General features: G+C 41.1%; 1 protein-coding gene across 2 annotated transcripts in view; it reads right to left on the bottom strand.

Moving 5' to 3' along the window:
- The window catches only part of LOC126213312 (zinc finger protein 492-like), a 139,890-nt gene that overhangs the window by 114,119 nt on the left and 7,866 nt on the right, over window positions 1-17,905 (bottom strand). For both annotated transcript variants that reach the window (XM_049940997.1, XM_049940996.1), the window contains exons 4-5: window positions 12,055-12,147; window positions 10,434-10,526 (exon numbers count right to left, since the gene is read on the bottom strand). In XM_049940997.1, the coding sequence (XP_049796954.1) occupies window positions 10,434-10,526; window positions 12,055-12,147 (186 nt within the window). The remainder of the gene's footprint in view (window positions 1-10,433; window positions 10,527-12,054; window positions 12,148-17,905) is intronic.

Here is a 17,905-nt window from a genome sequence, read left to right as displayed (position 1 = left end):
CCTGCAAGGAAGTAAAACTGTTTTTCCACTAAATTGTGGATTTGTATCCCTTCAGAAGTCTTATAATATCAGCATTAACAAAGTTCATTATCCCATGGCTGAAACAAGAACCCAGAGCTACGAACACAGACTTAGTAAATGGATCTGTGGCCATAGTAGTGGTTAGTCTAATCTGAAGATGCAATCCAGAGTGTTCCAGTGTTTACTTCTCCCCTGTCTGAAGTACTGGGTGATCAAAAAGTCAATATAAATTTGAAAACTTAATAAACCACAGAATAATGTAGATAGAGAGGTAAAAATTGACACACATGCTTGGAATGACGTGGGGTTTTATTAGAACCAAGAAAAAAAAAAGTATTGCTAGACGCGTGAAAGATCTCTTGCACGCGTCATTTGGTGATGATTGTGTGCTCAGCTGCCACTTTCGTCATGCTTGGCCTCCCAGGTCCAGACCTCACTCCATGCAATTATTGCCTTTGGGGTTACCTAAAGTCTCAAGTGTATCGTGATCGACTGACATCTCTAGGGATGCTGAAAGACAACATCCGATGCCAATGCCCCACCATAACTCCGGACATGCTTTACAATGCTGTTCACAACATTATTCCTAGACTACAGCTACTGTTGAGGAATGATGGTGGACATATTGACCATTTCCTGTAAAGAACATCATCTTTGCTTTGTCTTATTTTGTTATGCTAATTATTGCTATTCTGATCAGATGAAGTTCCATCTGTCGGACTTTTTTTGAACGTTTGTATTTTTTGGTTCTAATAAAACCCTATGTCATTCCAAGCATGTGTGTCAATTTGTACCTCTCTATCTACATTATTCCATGATTTATTCAGTTTTCAAATTTATACTGAATTTTTGATCACCCGGTATATCATTCATCATACTTCTCAAAATCTTACTGGTGGGATCAACATAAATTCTTCATCCCCTCCCCACAATAATGAAGCAATCTTCACTTTTAACTTGGAAAACAGGTAATCATTTTATCTGCCGACATCATATGTCATAATATTTTTGCTCAACACATCACTACAAAAAGAACGGTTTGGGGAGTTCATTAATGTGGTGCATCAATTAAACTACATTTTCTGAAGTATGCGCATAGAAATAATAAAATGACCAAATATGGCAGTCTAGGCTACCCCATTGGTTGAGCACTAAGAGTTAATGTTATATTTGTGGTCTAGAAGTTATCAACTTTATACTTTTATGTATTTAACTGTAGCCTTCAGTTCCTACAGTCAGAGGATAAATATGTTTATACTGTGGGAACCTCTGAGTATGTTTAGTTGAATTATTGGGTAACTCATTGAAGAACATACATAGTGAGGTGATAAAAGTCATGGGACAGTGATATTCACTTGTAAAGATGGTGGTATTATCACATACACAACACGTAAACTGAAGGTGCTTGGCAGAGTTGTCATTTGTTCTCGGATGATTCATGTGAAGAGGTTTCCATAGTGATTATGACCCCACACCGAGAATTAACAGATTTTGAATGCGGAATGGTAGTTGGAGCTAGATGCTTAGGACATTCCATTTTGGAAATCATTAGGGAATTACATATTCCAAGACATATGGTGTAAAGGGTATGATGAAAACACCAAATTACTTACATTACCTCTCACTATGGCCATCGATCTTCACTTAACAAATGAGAGCAGCAATGTTTGTGTACTGTAGGTGCTAGCAGTCAAACAACACTGCATGAAATAACCACATAAATCAATGTGAGATGTACAGCAGACATATCTGTTAGGACAGAGCAGCAAAATTTGGTATTAATGGACCATGGCAGCAGACAACCACTGTGAGTGCCTTTACCAACAGCACGACATTGCCTGCAGTGGCTCCCTGGGCTTATGACAAAATTGGTTGGACCCTAGGTGACTACAAAACCGTAGCCTGGTCACCAGACTACAATTGTTCATGAGTGGTTTGAAGAACATTATGGACAATCCAAGAAAATGACTCGTCCAAGGCATCGGGAGAGGCTTAAAAGGCCAAAGCTTATTCCTGTGAAGGGAGGACCCTTGGCGATGCCAAAGGCACATCACCACCTGACACACAGCAATGCAGAGATCATCAGAGGGAATAGAGGTGCTCACAGGCTGAAGTAAGAAGACTGCAGCCTTGGCAGCAGCATCAGCGGCATCGTTTCCTGGCAGAACGACATGATCGGGGACCCACAGAAACATGACATTGGCTCCACGAAGAGTGAGCAAATGACAGATTTACTCGACCTGCTGCACTAAGGGATGAGTGGTGTACAGTGCACAGAGACTTTGGAGGGTGCTGAGTGAGTCTGAACAGAGGATACAATCGGGAAGGCTGTGTCACCGGATGTACTCCACAGCCTGATACAAGGTAAAAAGCTTGGCTGTAAATACTGAGGAGTGGGCTGGAAGCAGATATCAAAAGACACGGGCGCCAATAACGAATGCACACCTGACCCTACGGTCAGTATGTGAGCCATCAGTGTATACAAAGGTACTATCACTAAGTTCCATGCGAAGGTCTTGAAACTGGAGTTGACAGAGTGAGGCTAGAGTAGTGTCCTTAGGAAGTGAATTAAGGCCAAGGTTAACATGGTCTGCTTCATGAACCCAAGGTGGTGAAGGGTTCACGCCCACAGGGAAAACTGAAGGTAGCATGAAGTTAAGCCACTGTAGCAAGTGGCAAAAGCAGATGCTAGGAGGTAACAGGGAAGAGGGACAAGCCCCATACTAATGGTCTAAGGAGCCATCAAAGAAGGAGGCATTGGAAGGGTGGCCACGGATGGCAGACAAATGGCATGCATACCTGCTGAGGAGAAAGTCACAGCAGTAGGATAGTGGTAGTTCAGTACACAGACTCTCAACTGGGCTGGTGTAAAATGCATCTGTGGCCAAATGGATGTCATTATGGTGGATAGTGTTGAGACGGCATAAAAGGGATTGGCGAGCAGATGCATAAACAAAGCACCCATAGTTGTGATTCGAATGGACAAGGGACCAGTACAAACGCAGGAGGGTGGTTTGATCAGCACCACAGGAAGTACCATTGAGGACACGGAGGACACTGACGGACTGTGTACAGCGGGCTGCCAGGTAAGAGACATGGGAGGACCAAGAGTGTTTCCTATCGATCATGAGACCCAGGAATTTCGTAGTGTCAACAAACAGAAGGGCAACAGGTCCAAGATGTAGAGATGGTGGGGGAAACCATTTGCACCACCAGAAATTCAAACAGACGGTTTTGTGATTAGAAAAGTGAAAGCCACTGTTGATTTTCCAGGAGTAAAGACAATCAAGACCTTGCTGAACACGCCACTCAGTGAGACAGGTCCATGGAGACCTGCGATAGATGGTAAAATCATAAACAAAAAGGGAGCCGGAGACACCCAGTGGGAGATAGGCCACAATAGGTGTAATGGCGATAGCAAAGAGGATGATGCTCAGGACAGAACCCTGAGGCACATCATTTTCCTGAATGGTACCTGACAAAGCAGAACCCACACACACCTTGACTATTTGGTCTTGTAAAAATGCTCGAAGAAAACAGTGTAGGCATCCACGGAAGCCCCACGTGTAAAGAGTACGGAGGATAACAGTTCTCCAGCAGGTCTCGTAGGCCTTCTGTAAATCGAAGAACACTGCCACAGTCTGGGATTTCTGCAGAAAACCATTCATGACATGGGTGGACAAAGTAACGAGATGGTCAACTGCAAAATGCTGCGCTCTAAATCCACACTGTGCATTTGTGAGTAAATGGTGAGTTTGAGCCCCTACACCAGCCGGGCACGAATCATACATTCCATCACTTTGCAAACGCAGCTGGTAAGAGAGATGGGGTGGTAGCTGGAAGAAAGGTTTTTGTCCTTACTGGGCGTAGGTATGGGTATGACTGTGGCTTCACGGTACCATCCAGGAAATGTGCCCTCAGCCCAGATGCGGTTGTATGTGTTAAGCACGAAGTGCTTGCTGCAAGAGAGCAGAGCTGCAACATCAGAATGTGGATAGCATCTGGCCTTGGGATGGAGGATCTAGCTCCCTCATAGTGAAGGTGGCATTGTAACACTCACTATTGGGAGAAGAGAAGGGTACCGCCCCAAGCACCTCCACTCATTTCCTATGGATAAAGGCAGGGTGATAGTGGAAAGAGCTTGAAACTTATGCAAAATGGCGGCCCAAGGTGTTGGAGATAGCAACAGGATCCACAATCCGCCTACTGTCAGGCTGGAAATGGGGAAATGGATCTTGGTTCCAGAGAGCCATCGATGGTTTGCCCACACAACAGAGGAAGGTGTGGAACTGGTAAAAGAACTAGTGAACGAAATCCAACTAGCTCTTTTGCTATACCAAAGAACGACAACACTTCACACACATGTGTTTATAATGAATGCAGTTTTCCAGCGTAGGTCAGTGGTTAAAAACACGGAGAGCACATCTCCATGCGTGAATTGCGTCACGGCATGCCTCAGTACACCATAGGACTGGGACACGATGTGGTGAAGATGAAGTGCGAGGAATGGAACGTTCTGCAGAAGTAAGGATAACGTTTGTGAGGTAGTCCATCTGGTCACCACAACTGAGGAAATCTTGTTCTGCGAAGGTCGCCAGGGAGGAGTAAAGCTGCCAGTCAGCCTTAGTAAGCTGCCATTTAGGTATGCATGTGGATGGGGTAGGAGTCAGCAGACGGAGAGCACATGGGAAGTGGTCTCTCAAGTAGGCGTCAGAAAGAATGGACCACTCAAGATGAGGGGCACTCTAGGCAGTGCACAGGGATAGTTCCAAATAGGAATAGGGGTGCAAGGAGTCAGAAAGGAAAGTGGGTGCACCAGTGTTAAGGCAGAAGAGGTAGAATTGGTTAGGAATGTTAGCCAAGAGGGCTCCTCTCTGGCAGACCCTGGGAGAACAGCAGAGGGGATGATATGCATTAAAGTCACCAGAAAGCAAAAGGGGTTGCTGTGATGCTAGAAGCAGACACAAATCCTCTGTGGGACCGCAGGCCATGAATGTTCCATAGGAGGGCAGTCATGAGGAGGAAGAGAATGTCTGCGGAGGGACAGCCGGTGGAAGGTCGCTACTACAGGGCTCAGAAGCAGGAGGATCCTGCTCCAAGGGGTGTACAAAAGCATCGGAGTGCTTGTGCAGTTGGTTGGTGGAGTCCAATGCCAAAAAACAAATGGTGGTGTGCACCAGCGAGACAAAGGCCAGCCGGGCTAAGTGACCACGTCAAACAGGATCTTCGAGTTGGTGAAGGGGCAGACCGTTTGTCTTTAGCGGACTTCTTTGAGCACTTCTGCTTAAAGGAAGACTTGGGTGTTAGTTGGCTGGAGGGATGGACAAAGTCTTCCCACGAGTACTCCTTCTGGCCTTCCTGCCTGCCAGTTGTGTAGTGGGTAGCTTCGCCTCATGAGGTGAGAGTCTGATAGTTTGTTGCACAGCAGGACTGGGGTCAGTGATGCTACTTTGACACTGGGCAACTTCACAACCTCAGAGCCAAATTTGAGGTTGCATTTCTGTGTAACCATGTCTTTCATGGAGGGAGGGGTAACAAGAACTGAACTGTAAGTGCCTGACAGATGAACACAGAGCTTGTGGCTAGCCAGCAAGCTACTGGGTAAGGCACTTTTTCCTTTACCTGAATCTCTTGAACAGCCTGCTCGTCGAGATACACAGAACAATCCTGGGAGGAGGCGGCATGGTCACCATTGCAGTTGATACAGCAGGGAGGAAGAGGTAGACATTCGCTCTTGTGTGCACCCCTGCCACAGGTTACACATATGGCTGGGTGTCGAAAAGATGTTCTAGTGTGATTGAACCAATGACACTGATAACAGCGCATCGGATTCAGAAGGTATGGCTGGACTGTGATGATTTCAGCTGGCTTTAATCTTGGATGGCAGCACCACCCTATAATAGGTGAGGAAAAGAGTGCGGGTGGGCTCCAAAGAAGAATCGACCTTTTTCATGACATGATGGATGACAATGATGCCCTGATCGGAGAGGTAAGATTGTATTTCAGCCTTGATCAGACCGTCAAGAAGCCCGGTGTAAACTACACCACAGGAGGAAATCAAAGTTCTATGTGCCGTGACATGAACCGTGTAGCCGTGGTGAAGTAAGGCAGCAAGAAGTAGTTGTGCTTGAGCATCAGAAGCCGTCTCCAAAAGCAAAGAGCCATTCCGTAAATGAGAGCAGGATTACAAAGGGCCAACAATGGCAACACCTTCCTAAATAATAAACAGATTAACTGTGGTGAAGGACTGACCATCCTCAGTACGTGATACAACAAGGAACCGCTGTGCAGTGGGAAGGGTCTTCAAATCAGAACCCTAATAACGTTTTCGTTTCGTTGACATCGATGAAGAGGATGAGTGACTCATCGCGAGGAAATCCCCCATGATTGCAACATCTCCAATGGCGTGCTCCTACTGGGGGGCTCCTACCCAAGGGGGCACACCCGCCTTAGGTGATTGTTCACACCTCAGGTCACACCTCCCGAACACATGACAGAGGGACCAACGGGAGGTTACAGCTCAGTCAGTCACCCCTCCCTGGGCCTGGCTTGTATCAGGGGATATATGTGAACCCTACCTGTCGACCTGGGGCTGGGAATTACGTGTTACACAGTCACCTTTTACATGTTAGACATGTGGTCTAGCCTTCAGGAGCGCACAGGGAAGAAGAAGAAGAAGAAGCAGAAGAAAAGAGAGAATCCTCAAACACCGAAGCAGAGGAATGGGAGGTGAAAGGAAACAAAGAAAGGAAAAAGGAGCCACAAAGAAAGGAAAAAGGAGCCACAAAGAAAGGAAAAAGGAGCCACAAAGAAAGTTGAGACTGTTTGCAGGTCAGCAACAGAATGCAGAACATTCCCCATAATACCCCAGAAATGTTCCCCAAGGGAGAGGAAAAAGAATAGCAAAAGGATAGACATGTAGCACAGAAGGTAAAAAGGGCTGCCAAAGGCTGGGGCTCCGTGGTAGCCAAGTATGAACCTGCCAAAGAGTGGCTAGCCCCCGGGAGGGGGGAACAATTTGAGAGCCCCCACCAACAATTTTGTTTATTGAAGATAAAATTACTGTAATTGCCCTTATCCATAAAAGTAGAAACAATATTACTTCTTAATGAGTGAAAAATCCTATTGCAAGTGACTTAATTATATTTGTACTATTTGGAAAGTAAATGTTGAAATAGGACTAAGTCCATGTCCATTTCTGGTTTAATTTTGACTTTCATAAATTTTGGTGATCACATAATTCATATATAATGAAGTAATTACTATTGAGAAGAAATAAGTTGTTAACTGTTTCTATGAGAACTTGCATATACTATTTATAACTGCTAGCATCACTGTACCACTTGTCTGATTATAGTAGAGTTCACTGCACTTCATTGGGTAAGAAGTAATAGTAGCTTTCCTTTATCACAAACTCTATACAGATTATATAAAAGTAATGTTCAACATTAGTATGCCTAATTAGGCTGGTGACAATTTTTATTTCATCTAAGCAAACTTGGTTTCTTAAAAAAATTTCCAAATTTCAATCTTTAGCTTTCTGGCTTCCTCCGTAGCACTGAATTCAGGTTCAATAAGACAAACCCATTAGGTAACTCATGGTCAGTTTTACTTAAATCCTCCCAGAGGGTAACATTTACTGCATCGTAATAACATATTTGGTAATACACATTGTATGTTAATATAATACGCGGTGCAGTATAGAGTTGTACGTTTTCAGATGTTCTGCTGTGAAATGTTCATCTGAATTTGATAATAATAATGGACAATGTGCCATACCACTCTGCTGTGGTGGATCACGCTCTAACAACAAGGAGGCGAAAACTAAATATTTTGCTCTGTGCACAAAGAAACATTCTATCAGATAAAGTTGAACTTGGCATGAATAAACCATAGTTAATGGATCTTGCACTGTAGAAGCCAAAACCTCCACAATACAGTCAACAAACCAGTTAACATTAAAGAGCATAATGCAATCAAGGCTTCTTCCATATCATGCTCATTTGAATCCAGCTGAGCATATATGGGTCCAGGTGAGAGGTACTGTGGCAGGAGACACCAAGAAGTTTGGGCTCATTGAGGTTGAAATGCAGAAAAAAAGAGCCATTGCAAACTTTACCCCACAGTAATGATACTGAGTTGTCAGCCATTCAAAGAAGGTAATTGAAGAGACATGGATTTATGGACTGCTGAAAGAACAGATGGAACAGAGAGTCAGTTCAGTCAGCTCCAGTGCCAGTTCCAGTTCTGAGGGAGACAGCGATGATTCTTCCCTTGGTTTCACTTAACTACACTGTAAATGTGAGTACATATGAAAAATTAATTGATGTAACTGCTCCGTTTAGTATTGTATTTCTTTACAGCCAAAGAATGTTTGCTTGGCAGCTGACTATAGGTCATAACCTAAGATAGGCATTGTGTTGTTGCTACCCCTTGGAAACTATGCTTCCCTGCACTCTTTCTTCACCAAATTTCCAAAAGTTGCAACTTCTTTTAAACACACTATAGTAGTTTACTGCCTCTTTATTTCTGTTTTGCACAGTTCATCTGATTATAGCTTAAACCTGTTAATGATACCATGTGTGTGACATGAGGCTAAACTATATAATTCAAAATTTATATGACAATCACTATTTCCCCAGTTCACTGTGACTAGTCTGTGTACATATTAGCACATTTAATAATTTTCCCTGCGTGGAAATCTTTTACCACAAACTCACAAATACAGAGACTCACTGACCAGGTAAGAGCCCAATGAATTTGCTTACAACACATTAATCGAAGATACTGAAATGCATAGTCTTCTTCAAACAATGTGAAACTTCTGATAGGAATATCAAAACTCTAGAAAAAGATAGATTGCTACTAACGTAAAGATAACATGTTAAGTGGCCAACAGGCAAAATTAAAAGAGATTTACACTTAAGCTTTTGGCCTCAGCCTTTATCAGAAAAAGAACTACTTTCCAATACATATAAAATTGAATTAAAAGTCAAATAGTACATTGCTCTAACACAACAGTTTAAGGCTCAAAGTTTTAGAGAAGTTCGATATACTGTGCATAAATAAAGTTTTGTATGCTAGTTACAAAATACAATAAGGACCACTGATTTGAGGATATCAAGAAGCTAATTAATAAAGATTATAGTCAATAATGTGGTGCAGTTTAGTTGTAATCACTGTCTTAGACACAGTACAGATATCTGACAGCCTCACAGGCATGGAATATGCCAGACTGGTGTCTACCACCAATGGTTTAGCTGAAATTATCTTCAGAGCACCCTGAACATTACAAAAATTCCAAATTGTTTCTTGGATTGAGCCCTTTTTTGACAACAATTATTTTGCTTGATGTTCAGATTCACAACTTCAGAGGCACCATATTATTGTCTTCAATTAGTGAATCTCACTAAAGTGTCTAAGGCTTCCATAGTGTCAATCCCAGATATGTTAGTTGCAGACATTTTGCCATAATCACTGTCAACTTCTGGTGCCTCCTGTGACTTCAAAACACTTTTATAATATCACATCATCCACTCTCCTTCGGTAACTGAATTTCTACCTATGTCAATCAATTTTAATTTCACCTGAAAAAGCACTCACTTCATTCGTAGACACAGAATTTATCATTTGTACAATTTCAGAGCAATCAGCTGTAAACTACTCATCATTTAAATTGCTTCCCATCTCTGTTTCTTCAATCATTTTAGACCATAGTTCACTCATAATACTCTTTTGGTTCTCACTTTTTCCAGTCTGCTTATGATGACCAGTTTTTTGTGGCTTGTCAACATCACGTTTGTGTTTTGCTGCTTTAGGTGCACTTTTGCTCTGTTTGGAAATTTTTCACTGTACATACAAACATTTTACTGCGATGTGGTCTAACTGACAGTCATACAAGTAGCTGAATATTAACACAGCACAATGACTTCATTAAATAATTAAAATACCACAGCACTGATGCAAACATAAGTACTGTAAACTTAGGTTTAGTGAATGAAGGATCACTGATACTGACAAAGCCAGTAATGCAACTGGCTTATCTTGGCAAGACTATAATCACACAGTTAGGCAAACAATTATTGCTGAAAAGGTGTCACGCCATGGCAAAAGACCAGACGCATGTTGGACTATTGGGTTCACTGGATTATAGAGTGCCAAATTATCATGATCTTCCTGTAACTGATATCGACCTGTGACAGTGAAAATATGATTACATATATTGTTACAGCTCTGTTGAAATTCTACTCATAACAGTCAGCAAATAACTCAAGTGGAATAATACAATACTACAAAACTTCTAAGGGGTATAAACGATGCTAATTTCACTGTAATGCATTCTTTGTATTCCACAGTTACCAAATGACATTTTTACTTCATATGCAATCCATCTGTAAAATGTGAATACTTACAAAAGTCTCAATTTCTTCTGCTCCTAAATTTAGTACTGAATCCTCCTTAATATGATCAGTGGACCCCGAGGCCATAAATGGGTCTGCCAGATACTGACAAAAGAAAACAAAACCTCTGATTATGTACATACAACATAGCTCTCAATATTTCATTATGAAGATGATCACACTTTTCAGTGACTCATCTCTTATTCAAAGAGTAATTTAATAAAGCTAATTTTCTGATCAGATATTTTAGTACCATACGCTGTTGAGCAAACTCATCAAACCATCTGTTTTGTAGTGTGTGGATCCATATCTGCAACACACTACAGCAGTATTTCTGGATAGCAAAGATTTGACAATTTCTTGGTAGGTTTCTGCAGGTATATGGCACTAGATGTGCTAGAATTTAGCTCATGCAAATCCCTTGAATTACTGGCTGTTGGTTTGTGGGTTCAGATTAGCATGTGTTCCACAGATGCACATCAGTTGGATGTGATGGGCAAGTCATGAATGTGCATTCACTGTAATACTCTTCAAACCACTGTGGCATGATTCTGGCCTTGTGAAATCGACAATTACCCAGCTGGAAATATGTGATTACCATTAGGAAAAACAAAGCATCAAAGGAACCATGTTCACACAATTCACAGTAATCGTAATGCATTCGGTTACTACTAGAGGTTCAATGATACCCAAGGCAAATGTTTCCTTTAGTAGCCCTGTGTCCACAGCACTGCGCATTCACTCTCATGGTGGGCAGTAGCTGTAGTGTTTGCCTTATCTGTGTATATCCAAATGATGCCGTGCTGTACTGGTCAAAGGATAGGAGGAGTTAGATTAGGAAACGATATACTTAAAGTAGTAGACAAGTTTTGCTATTTTGGTAGCAAAATAACTGAGAATGGCAAGAAAAGCGTTTCTCAAGAAGAAATATTTGTTAACATTGAACACACACACAAGTGTTAGAAAGTCTTTTCTGAAGGTATTTATCTGGAGCGTAGCCATGTATGAAAGTGAAAGAGGGGTGACAAACTGTTTAGACAAGAAGAGAATATGAGCTTTTGAAATGTGGTACAACAGAAGAATGAAGATCAGATTAGTAGATCACAGAACTAATGAAGATGTACTGACTCATATTGGGGAGAAAAGAAATTTAAGGGACAACTTGACTAAAAAAGGGATTGGTTGATAGGATGCATTCTGAGACATTAAGGGATTACCAATTTAGTACTGGAAGGAGGTGTAGGCAGGGGATGGAGGGGAGGAGGTGGGCTAAAAATTGTAAAGGGAGACCCAGAGATAAGTACAGTAAGAAGGATTCAGGATTCAGACGAATGTAGGTTGCATTAGTTGTTCTATAATGAACAGGGTTACACAGGATAGAGTAGCTTGGAGAGCTGGGTTCAAAGCAGTCTTTTGACATACCACCACCACCACCACCACCACCAGCACCACGGATAACATATAATGCACAAGGATAATGAGTCATGGTAACTCTACAAAAATACTAAAAATTACTGATATTGTAGGTTAGAATGGCTCTCCATCTATGATTTTTTAACTATATGCAGCAATTACATTCCATGATTGTCTTGCTGTACCTCAAGCATAAAACAACACTGATTTGAAAACTTACACTATGTTCAGAGAGACTCACATTCAATTTCAGTCCTGGATCTTCCTTTGTGTTGTAAAATGGAGCCTCAATTTTTAATGGATCTTGAAGTAACTGAAAAAGGAGAATAATTTTACCCATTTAAAGTTTGCATATAAAACTCTGTAACAACTGTGTAACTATTAAGAGTGATGGAGAGGTTTGTCTTCAACCACACCTCACACAGAAAATTACATTGCTAAAAAAGCAGTAATCATCCAAATAGAATAAATTTTCATTCTGCAGCAGAGTGTGCATTGATTTTAAACTCCCTGGTAGATTAACACTGTGTGCAGGACTCTTACTCAAAAGTAAGACCTTTCCCTTTCACAGGCAGGTGCACTATCAGTAGAGCACTTGCCTGTAGAAGGCAGGCAAAGGTTCTAGGTTTCTTAACTTGCATGCATTACACTTCATGATTTGGATAGCTCCCTGGACTGTTTATATATGCTTAAGACAACTTTTGCTATGGTCTAGACTTTGGCTCCTGTTAGCAGTTTACTTTGTCAAGAAGATGAAAAAATGCTCTTTAATTACAGTGAACAGCCGAAAGTAGCCAACAGTGTGGAATGAAACATTTAGTTTCAAATAAATTGACTGCCTCTGTGGAAAGGATCAATAAAATCCAAAATTTCTTTAGCAAACCAACAAAAACAACTTCACTGTTCTGCAAAGTGATTAATATTTGACTGCCAAAATGCTGAAATAAAATAAAATGAGGAAAATAAAATCAATATGATATTTTAGACTTCCATTATTATGTGAATGCATTGTAATTCATTTCATAGCTCCTGACCAAAGAAATTCATTTTTTTCCATTTAATGTGAGAGCTGTAAATGAAGAAGAAACAGTAAAATCACCCTGGCAGCTTCGGTGTGCCAGAAAAAATTTTCAAGTAGCTAGAAGCAGGAAAAGGTACTGCTCCTACATGAATAAACTGAGCATGTGCATGAGCCCACTCGCAACCACTCACGCGAACCTAACAGTCACACTGATTGGAAGCTGTTTGTTATTATGTTGCATAGTCTTCATCCCGAAGCTTTTGACGCATTTTGCTGTTGGCAGACACTTGTGTGTACACTGTGTGTGTGTTGTTGTTGTTGTTGTTGTTGTAAATGGCACATTTCCTTTGCAATGTTTTATTTTGGTTTTATCCTCTTGTTTATGTTTTATTGCTACAGTATTATTCTGCTGCAGCAGGATGCTGTAAAATCCTTTGTTAGAGCATCAGTTCTTACCAGCCTTAATTACAAAATTTTAACTGAGAACTAAAACAATGAAATATTTCCATAGTCCTAAAAAATTCCTAGGTTTCCTCGGATGAAAAAAATCCAGGATTTCCCAGTTTTCCCAGAGTGAATACATCCTGTATAATATAACTGGCAGAATTTCAAGCCTTGCATGGAACACTTGCTGTGTGAAAATGTTCTGATCACATCACAAGTGCCATGCAGTTTGAGTCTGATGGTGTAGCTGTCAGCTTATGGGCTTCAGACCTGCCAGTTCTGTCAGGGTTGTTCCTTAGCCATTACCAAGGTGAGAACAAAAGTAAAGTATGATTTTTATAGGATGGGACCTCTTTAAATCTAAAAACAGTGCTGAGTAATACAGCAGTACAACAGGTCAGCTATTTTAACTATCTGAAATGTGATATCACATACAAACATGACAAAGATACAGGTAAGAAAGTAACAAAATTTGGAAACTACATGTAAAAGCAAACAGGTACTTCAGAAAAAAAGACAGAGAAAATAACATGAAGGAAGTTTTAGAAAATGATGACCATCCCCACATTACCCTGTGGAGGCGAGTCATTAGTCATTTACAAATGACAAGGCAGTAAGATCCAGGCAGTGCAATGGAATTCTTTACACCCACAAATGGCTGTATGAGAGAAGATATTACGACAGAATTTAAAATGTTTAACACACAAAACAAAATTGATGACAAAGAAGAAAACTGAGTCAATATCTTGACACAATGAACAGTGGCAGACAATATTACAACATCAGAGATTATAGCCCAGTAGGTTGACGAAGCTGGGGAAGGCCAAGGAAGAGTGAAGGCCTAATACTCAATGCACGAAAGAAGAAGTTGTTTATAGTGCATTTAAAATTAGTTGTGACTTTTGACAATTCAGTATGGATTGAGTGGAGGGGTGCACAGTTGCTAACATGGATGATATCAGCAGGCAAAGGTAATGTCAGGCCTGCTTGGCACATAACCTGTCAGCTGCACATCTGGTTGATCTGTAATCTTTCTCGCACATCTTATAGCTTCATTTGTCAACTTTCTGATTAATTCCGTATCACTTCAAGAAAGGTCATAGATATTGTGATATTTCAGTATAAGTTAAATTACTGCAATAAATTCTTAAAGTTTGCAAACAAACATAGGGGGTCACTATGAATTTGCATTTGATTTGTGTTAGGTCATATTATGCTGCATATGAAATTTATATAACATACTGAATTATTCTTTGAACCTCTGAGAAATTGCTATTTATCTCCAATGTCAAGTAAATGGAATGTTAGTAAAGGTCTCCATCACCAACGCACATGCCAGTAAAAATGCCAGAATGAAATATTCATAAATCCCTTGTATCTCATAAATGGTCTCCCCCTCAGGAGACACCACCTTAATGAAACACCATCCATGTGGGCGAGAGGTTTGTGTGATTCAATGAAGTGGAGGGCTATACCAGCAGTAGTGTAACTACAAGCAGGGCCTCCCAAGCTGGACAGATCTCCATAGAGGATACAGATGAAGTGTGTCTCACAATGTCCCGCCTAGTGTCCTGTCCTATTCTATCGTGGCCCATCCTATACTCTCCCTTTCTTTCCTTTTCCTCCCTGTGATTGTGTGGCAGCAGGCACAGCCCCCTAATGTGGACAGCAGAAGATCCTTGGAAACCATGACAACATTGATGCACATAGGCCTTACTGCAAAGGCATGGACAGCATTCTTTAGTTGTGCTGAAGAAAAGCTATCTAGGGGGTAATGTCCTGAAATAAAACCTTGGCAGGTGTCCAGGCCATGAGGTGGCAGCCCCACCTGGGCACTCAGGTGCTGTGGGCTGATAACCCACACCAACAAAAAACACGCATCACAGAAACTAACAGGAGAAACAGCTGGATGGATCTTAAGGATATGACCTTTGGCTGAAAAGGAAAACCCGTATTGGTTTTTGGAATGTAAGGATGTTGAGAGAGGCAGGGAGGCTAAGAGAGGTTGAAAACCAGATGGATAACTACCGACTAGATATATTGGGACTAAGTGAAATAAGGTGGCCAGAATCTGGGGAGTTACAAACACAAATTGGTGGACTGCTGCTGTACGCAGGTCAGACAGGTGAGGACGTGATGTGTAGGAATGGTGTAGGGCTCTTACTATCTAAAAGCAGCAAGAAGAGCTTACTGGAGTGGAAACCAGTCTCAGAATGGATAATAACCACATGCTTTAAAACAAATGTGTGATATGTCACTGTAATTCAATGCTAGACACCTAATAAAATAGCTAAAGGAATATTAAAAGATGCATTTTATACAGAGCTTAACGGAGTCCTTAGACAAACAAATTCTAGGGCCATAAAAACTTTAATGGGTGACTTGAACACAAAAGTTGGTTCAGAAAATGAAGGGCTTGAACATATCATGGGTGTGTACGGTACTGGGATAAGGAATGTAAATGGTGAACTGCTGATAGACACATGCACTGAACATGACCTAGTCATTGGAGGCACATTGTTTCCACATCGTAACTGCCATAAGAAAACGTGATCTTCTTCAGACCATGTTACCGAAAATCAAATAGACCACATAGTCATAAGCTGCAAGTTCCAACACTCTCCGTTAGATGTCAGAAACAGAAGAGGAGCGGACGTTGGAAGTGACCACCACCTAGTTTTTGCAGAATTCAGACTGAAAAAAGAGGCAAACAGAACCAAGATCAGTCACAGGAGCAAGAAAACAGATCTAGCAAGGCTAAAAGACCAACGATCAAAGAAACATTTGCTCTTGAACTACAAAACAGATTCCAGATCCTCTCTGAAGAAAACTGTATGGAAAAGGGAATTGAAACATGTTGGGGAAAAAAAAATCAAAGACAGTTATTTAGATGTGACAGAAAAAATCATAGGATGTAAGGCAAATCTATGGAAGGAACGGACCTCCAATGCTACATCAGATGAGATCAGCCACCGGAAAGAACTAAAACTTAAGTTAAATCTTTGTATGACAAGAGTGCAGAAGAGTGAAGCGCATAAAGAATACACAGAGAGATAAAAGGAAATGGAAAGATGAGCAACCAAAATTAGCAGAAGAGGCATCAAGACAAGGAAATATTAAAGGGTTCTACAATACAACCAAATGGTTGTCAATGAAGAACTTCAGATATGAAGGACCAGTTAAGAACAAGGATGGGGTGATGCCTACCACTCAACAGGCACAGCTACAGAGATGGGAGGAGCACTTCAAGGAACTGTTAAATTTTGAAGACAACCATGATGAACAGGTAAGAGATGTTCCAGAGTAAGTCGAAGAAGATCAAGATATAAATTTGCAGTGTCCCAAAATGGACAAAATTAGGGTTGCTTTGAAAACCATAAAGAATACAAAGGCTCCAGGCCTAGACAACATAGCACCACAGCTCTTAAAAGCTGATATTGAACATACTGTTAAGATGCTCTATCCCTTGATGAAGCATATTTGGCTTTAAGAGAAATCTCTGAAGGAGTGGAAAAATGGTTTGGTCATAAAGCTCCCAAGAAAGGGAAATTTGTCAGACTGTAGCAACTGGCATGGTATTACATTGTTGTCAGTGCCAGTAACATCATCACCAGAATCATTTTAAACAGAATTAAAGAGTCTCTTGAAAAGTGACTGCGTAAAGAACAGGCCAGTTTTAGGGCACAACACAGTTGTATTGATCTTATTAACACTCTTAGGATAATTTTAAAGCAAAGCGAAGAATTCCAAGCAAACATGTACCTGGTATTCATTGATTTTCAGAAGGCCTTCGATTGCATGAAACAAAGTGCTCTGGCAGGTGTTGCAGAAGTATGGGATACCACAGAAGATCTTAAACATCATAAAATATCTATATGATGGTTACAAACATTGCATACTCCACAAGGGAAATGTGACAGAGCCCATGAAAGTAATAACTGGAGTCCGGCAGAGTTGCATTTTATCACCAACACTTTTTCTACTTGTTCTAGACTGAGTTATGTGAAGAGTCACAGCAGGCAGGAGACGAGAAATCCAGTGGGAGATCCATGAATGTCTAGAGAATTTGAATTTTGCAGACAACACAGTATCACTAGCCTAGCTGACGGATATGCAAGCTACATTAAACTTGCTGAAAGAAGAAGCAGAGACTGCTGGCCTCAAGATAAATACAGGCAAAACAAAGGAAATGATAGTCAATTCAGGGAACATCGGAGGTGCCACTGTTAATAGAGGAGCAGCGGGTGGAGACTGTCAACTCATTCCTGTATCTTGATTGTATAGTGATGGAATATGGTGGAGCTGGAGATGACATGAAAAACCACATTAAAAAGGCATAAATTGTATCCAATACAGAAAAACAGATATATCACGTACAAAACAAAAATCCGTATTTTTAATACAAATGAGAAGGCTGTCCTTGTGTATGCCAGTGAAAGCAGGAAAATGGATAAGCTTAATAAATAGATGTCTCTGACACATCATGAATATCTGGTGGCCAGAAAAAAATATGTAATGAGGAGCTCTGGCGAATAACAAACCGAATACCTATAGAAGACCAGATGTGAGAAAGTGGTGTTGGTTGGGGCACACCTTGAGATGGAAC

The sequence above is a fragment of the Schistocerca nitens genome, chromosome 11 (assembly GCF_023898315.1).
Source record: "Schistocerca nitens isolate TAMUIC-IGC-003100 chromosome 11, iqSchNite1.1, whole genome shotgun sequence".
In the NCBI taxonomy this organism is placed as follows: Eukaryota; Metazoa; Arthropoda; class Insecta; order Orthoptera; family Acrididae; genus Schistocerca; species Schistocerca nitens.
The sequence above is the reverse complement of the archived record's forward strand: the minus strand, read 5'-3'. Positions and strand labels throughout refer to the sequence as shown.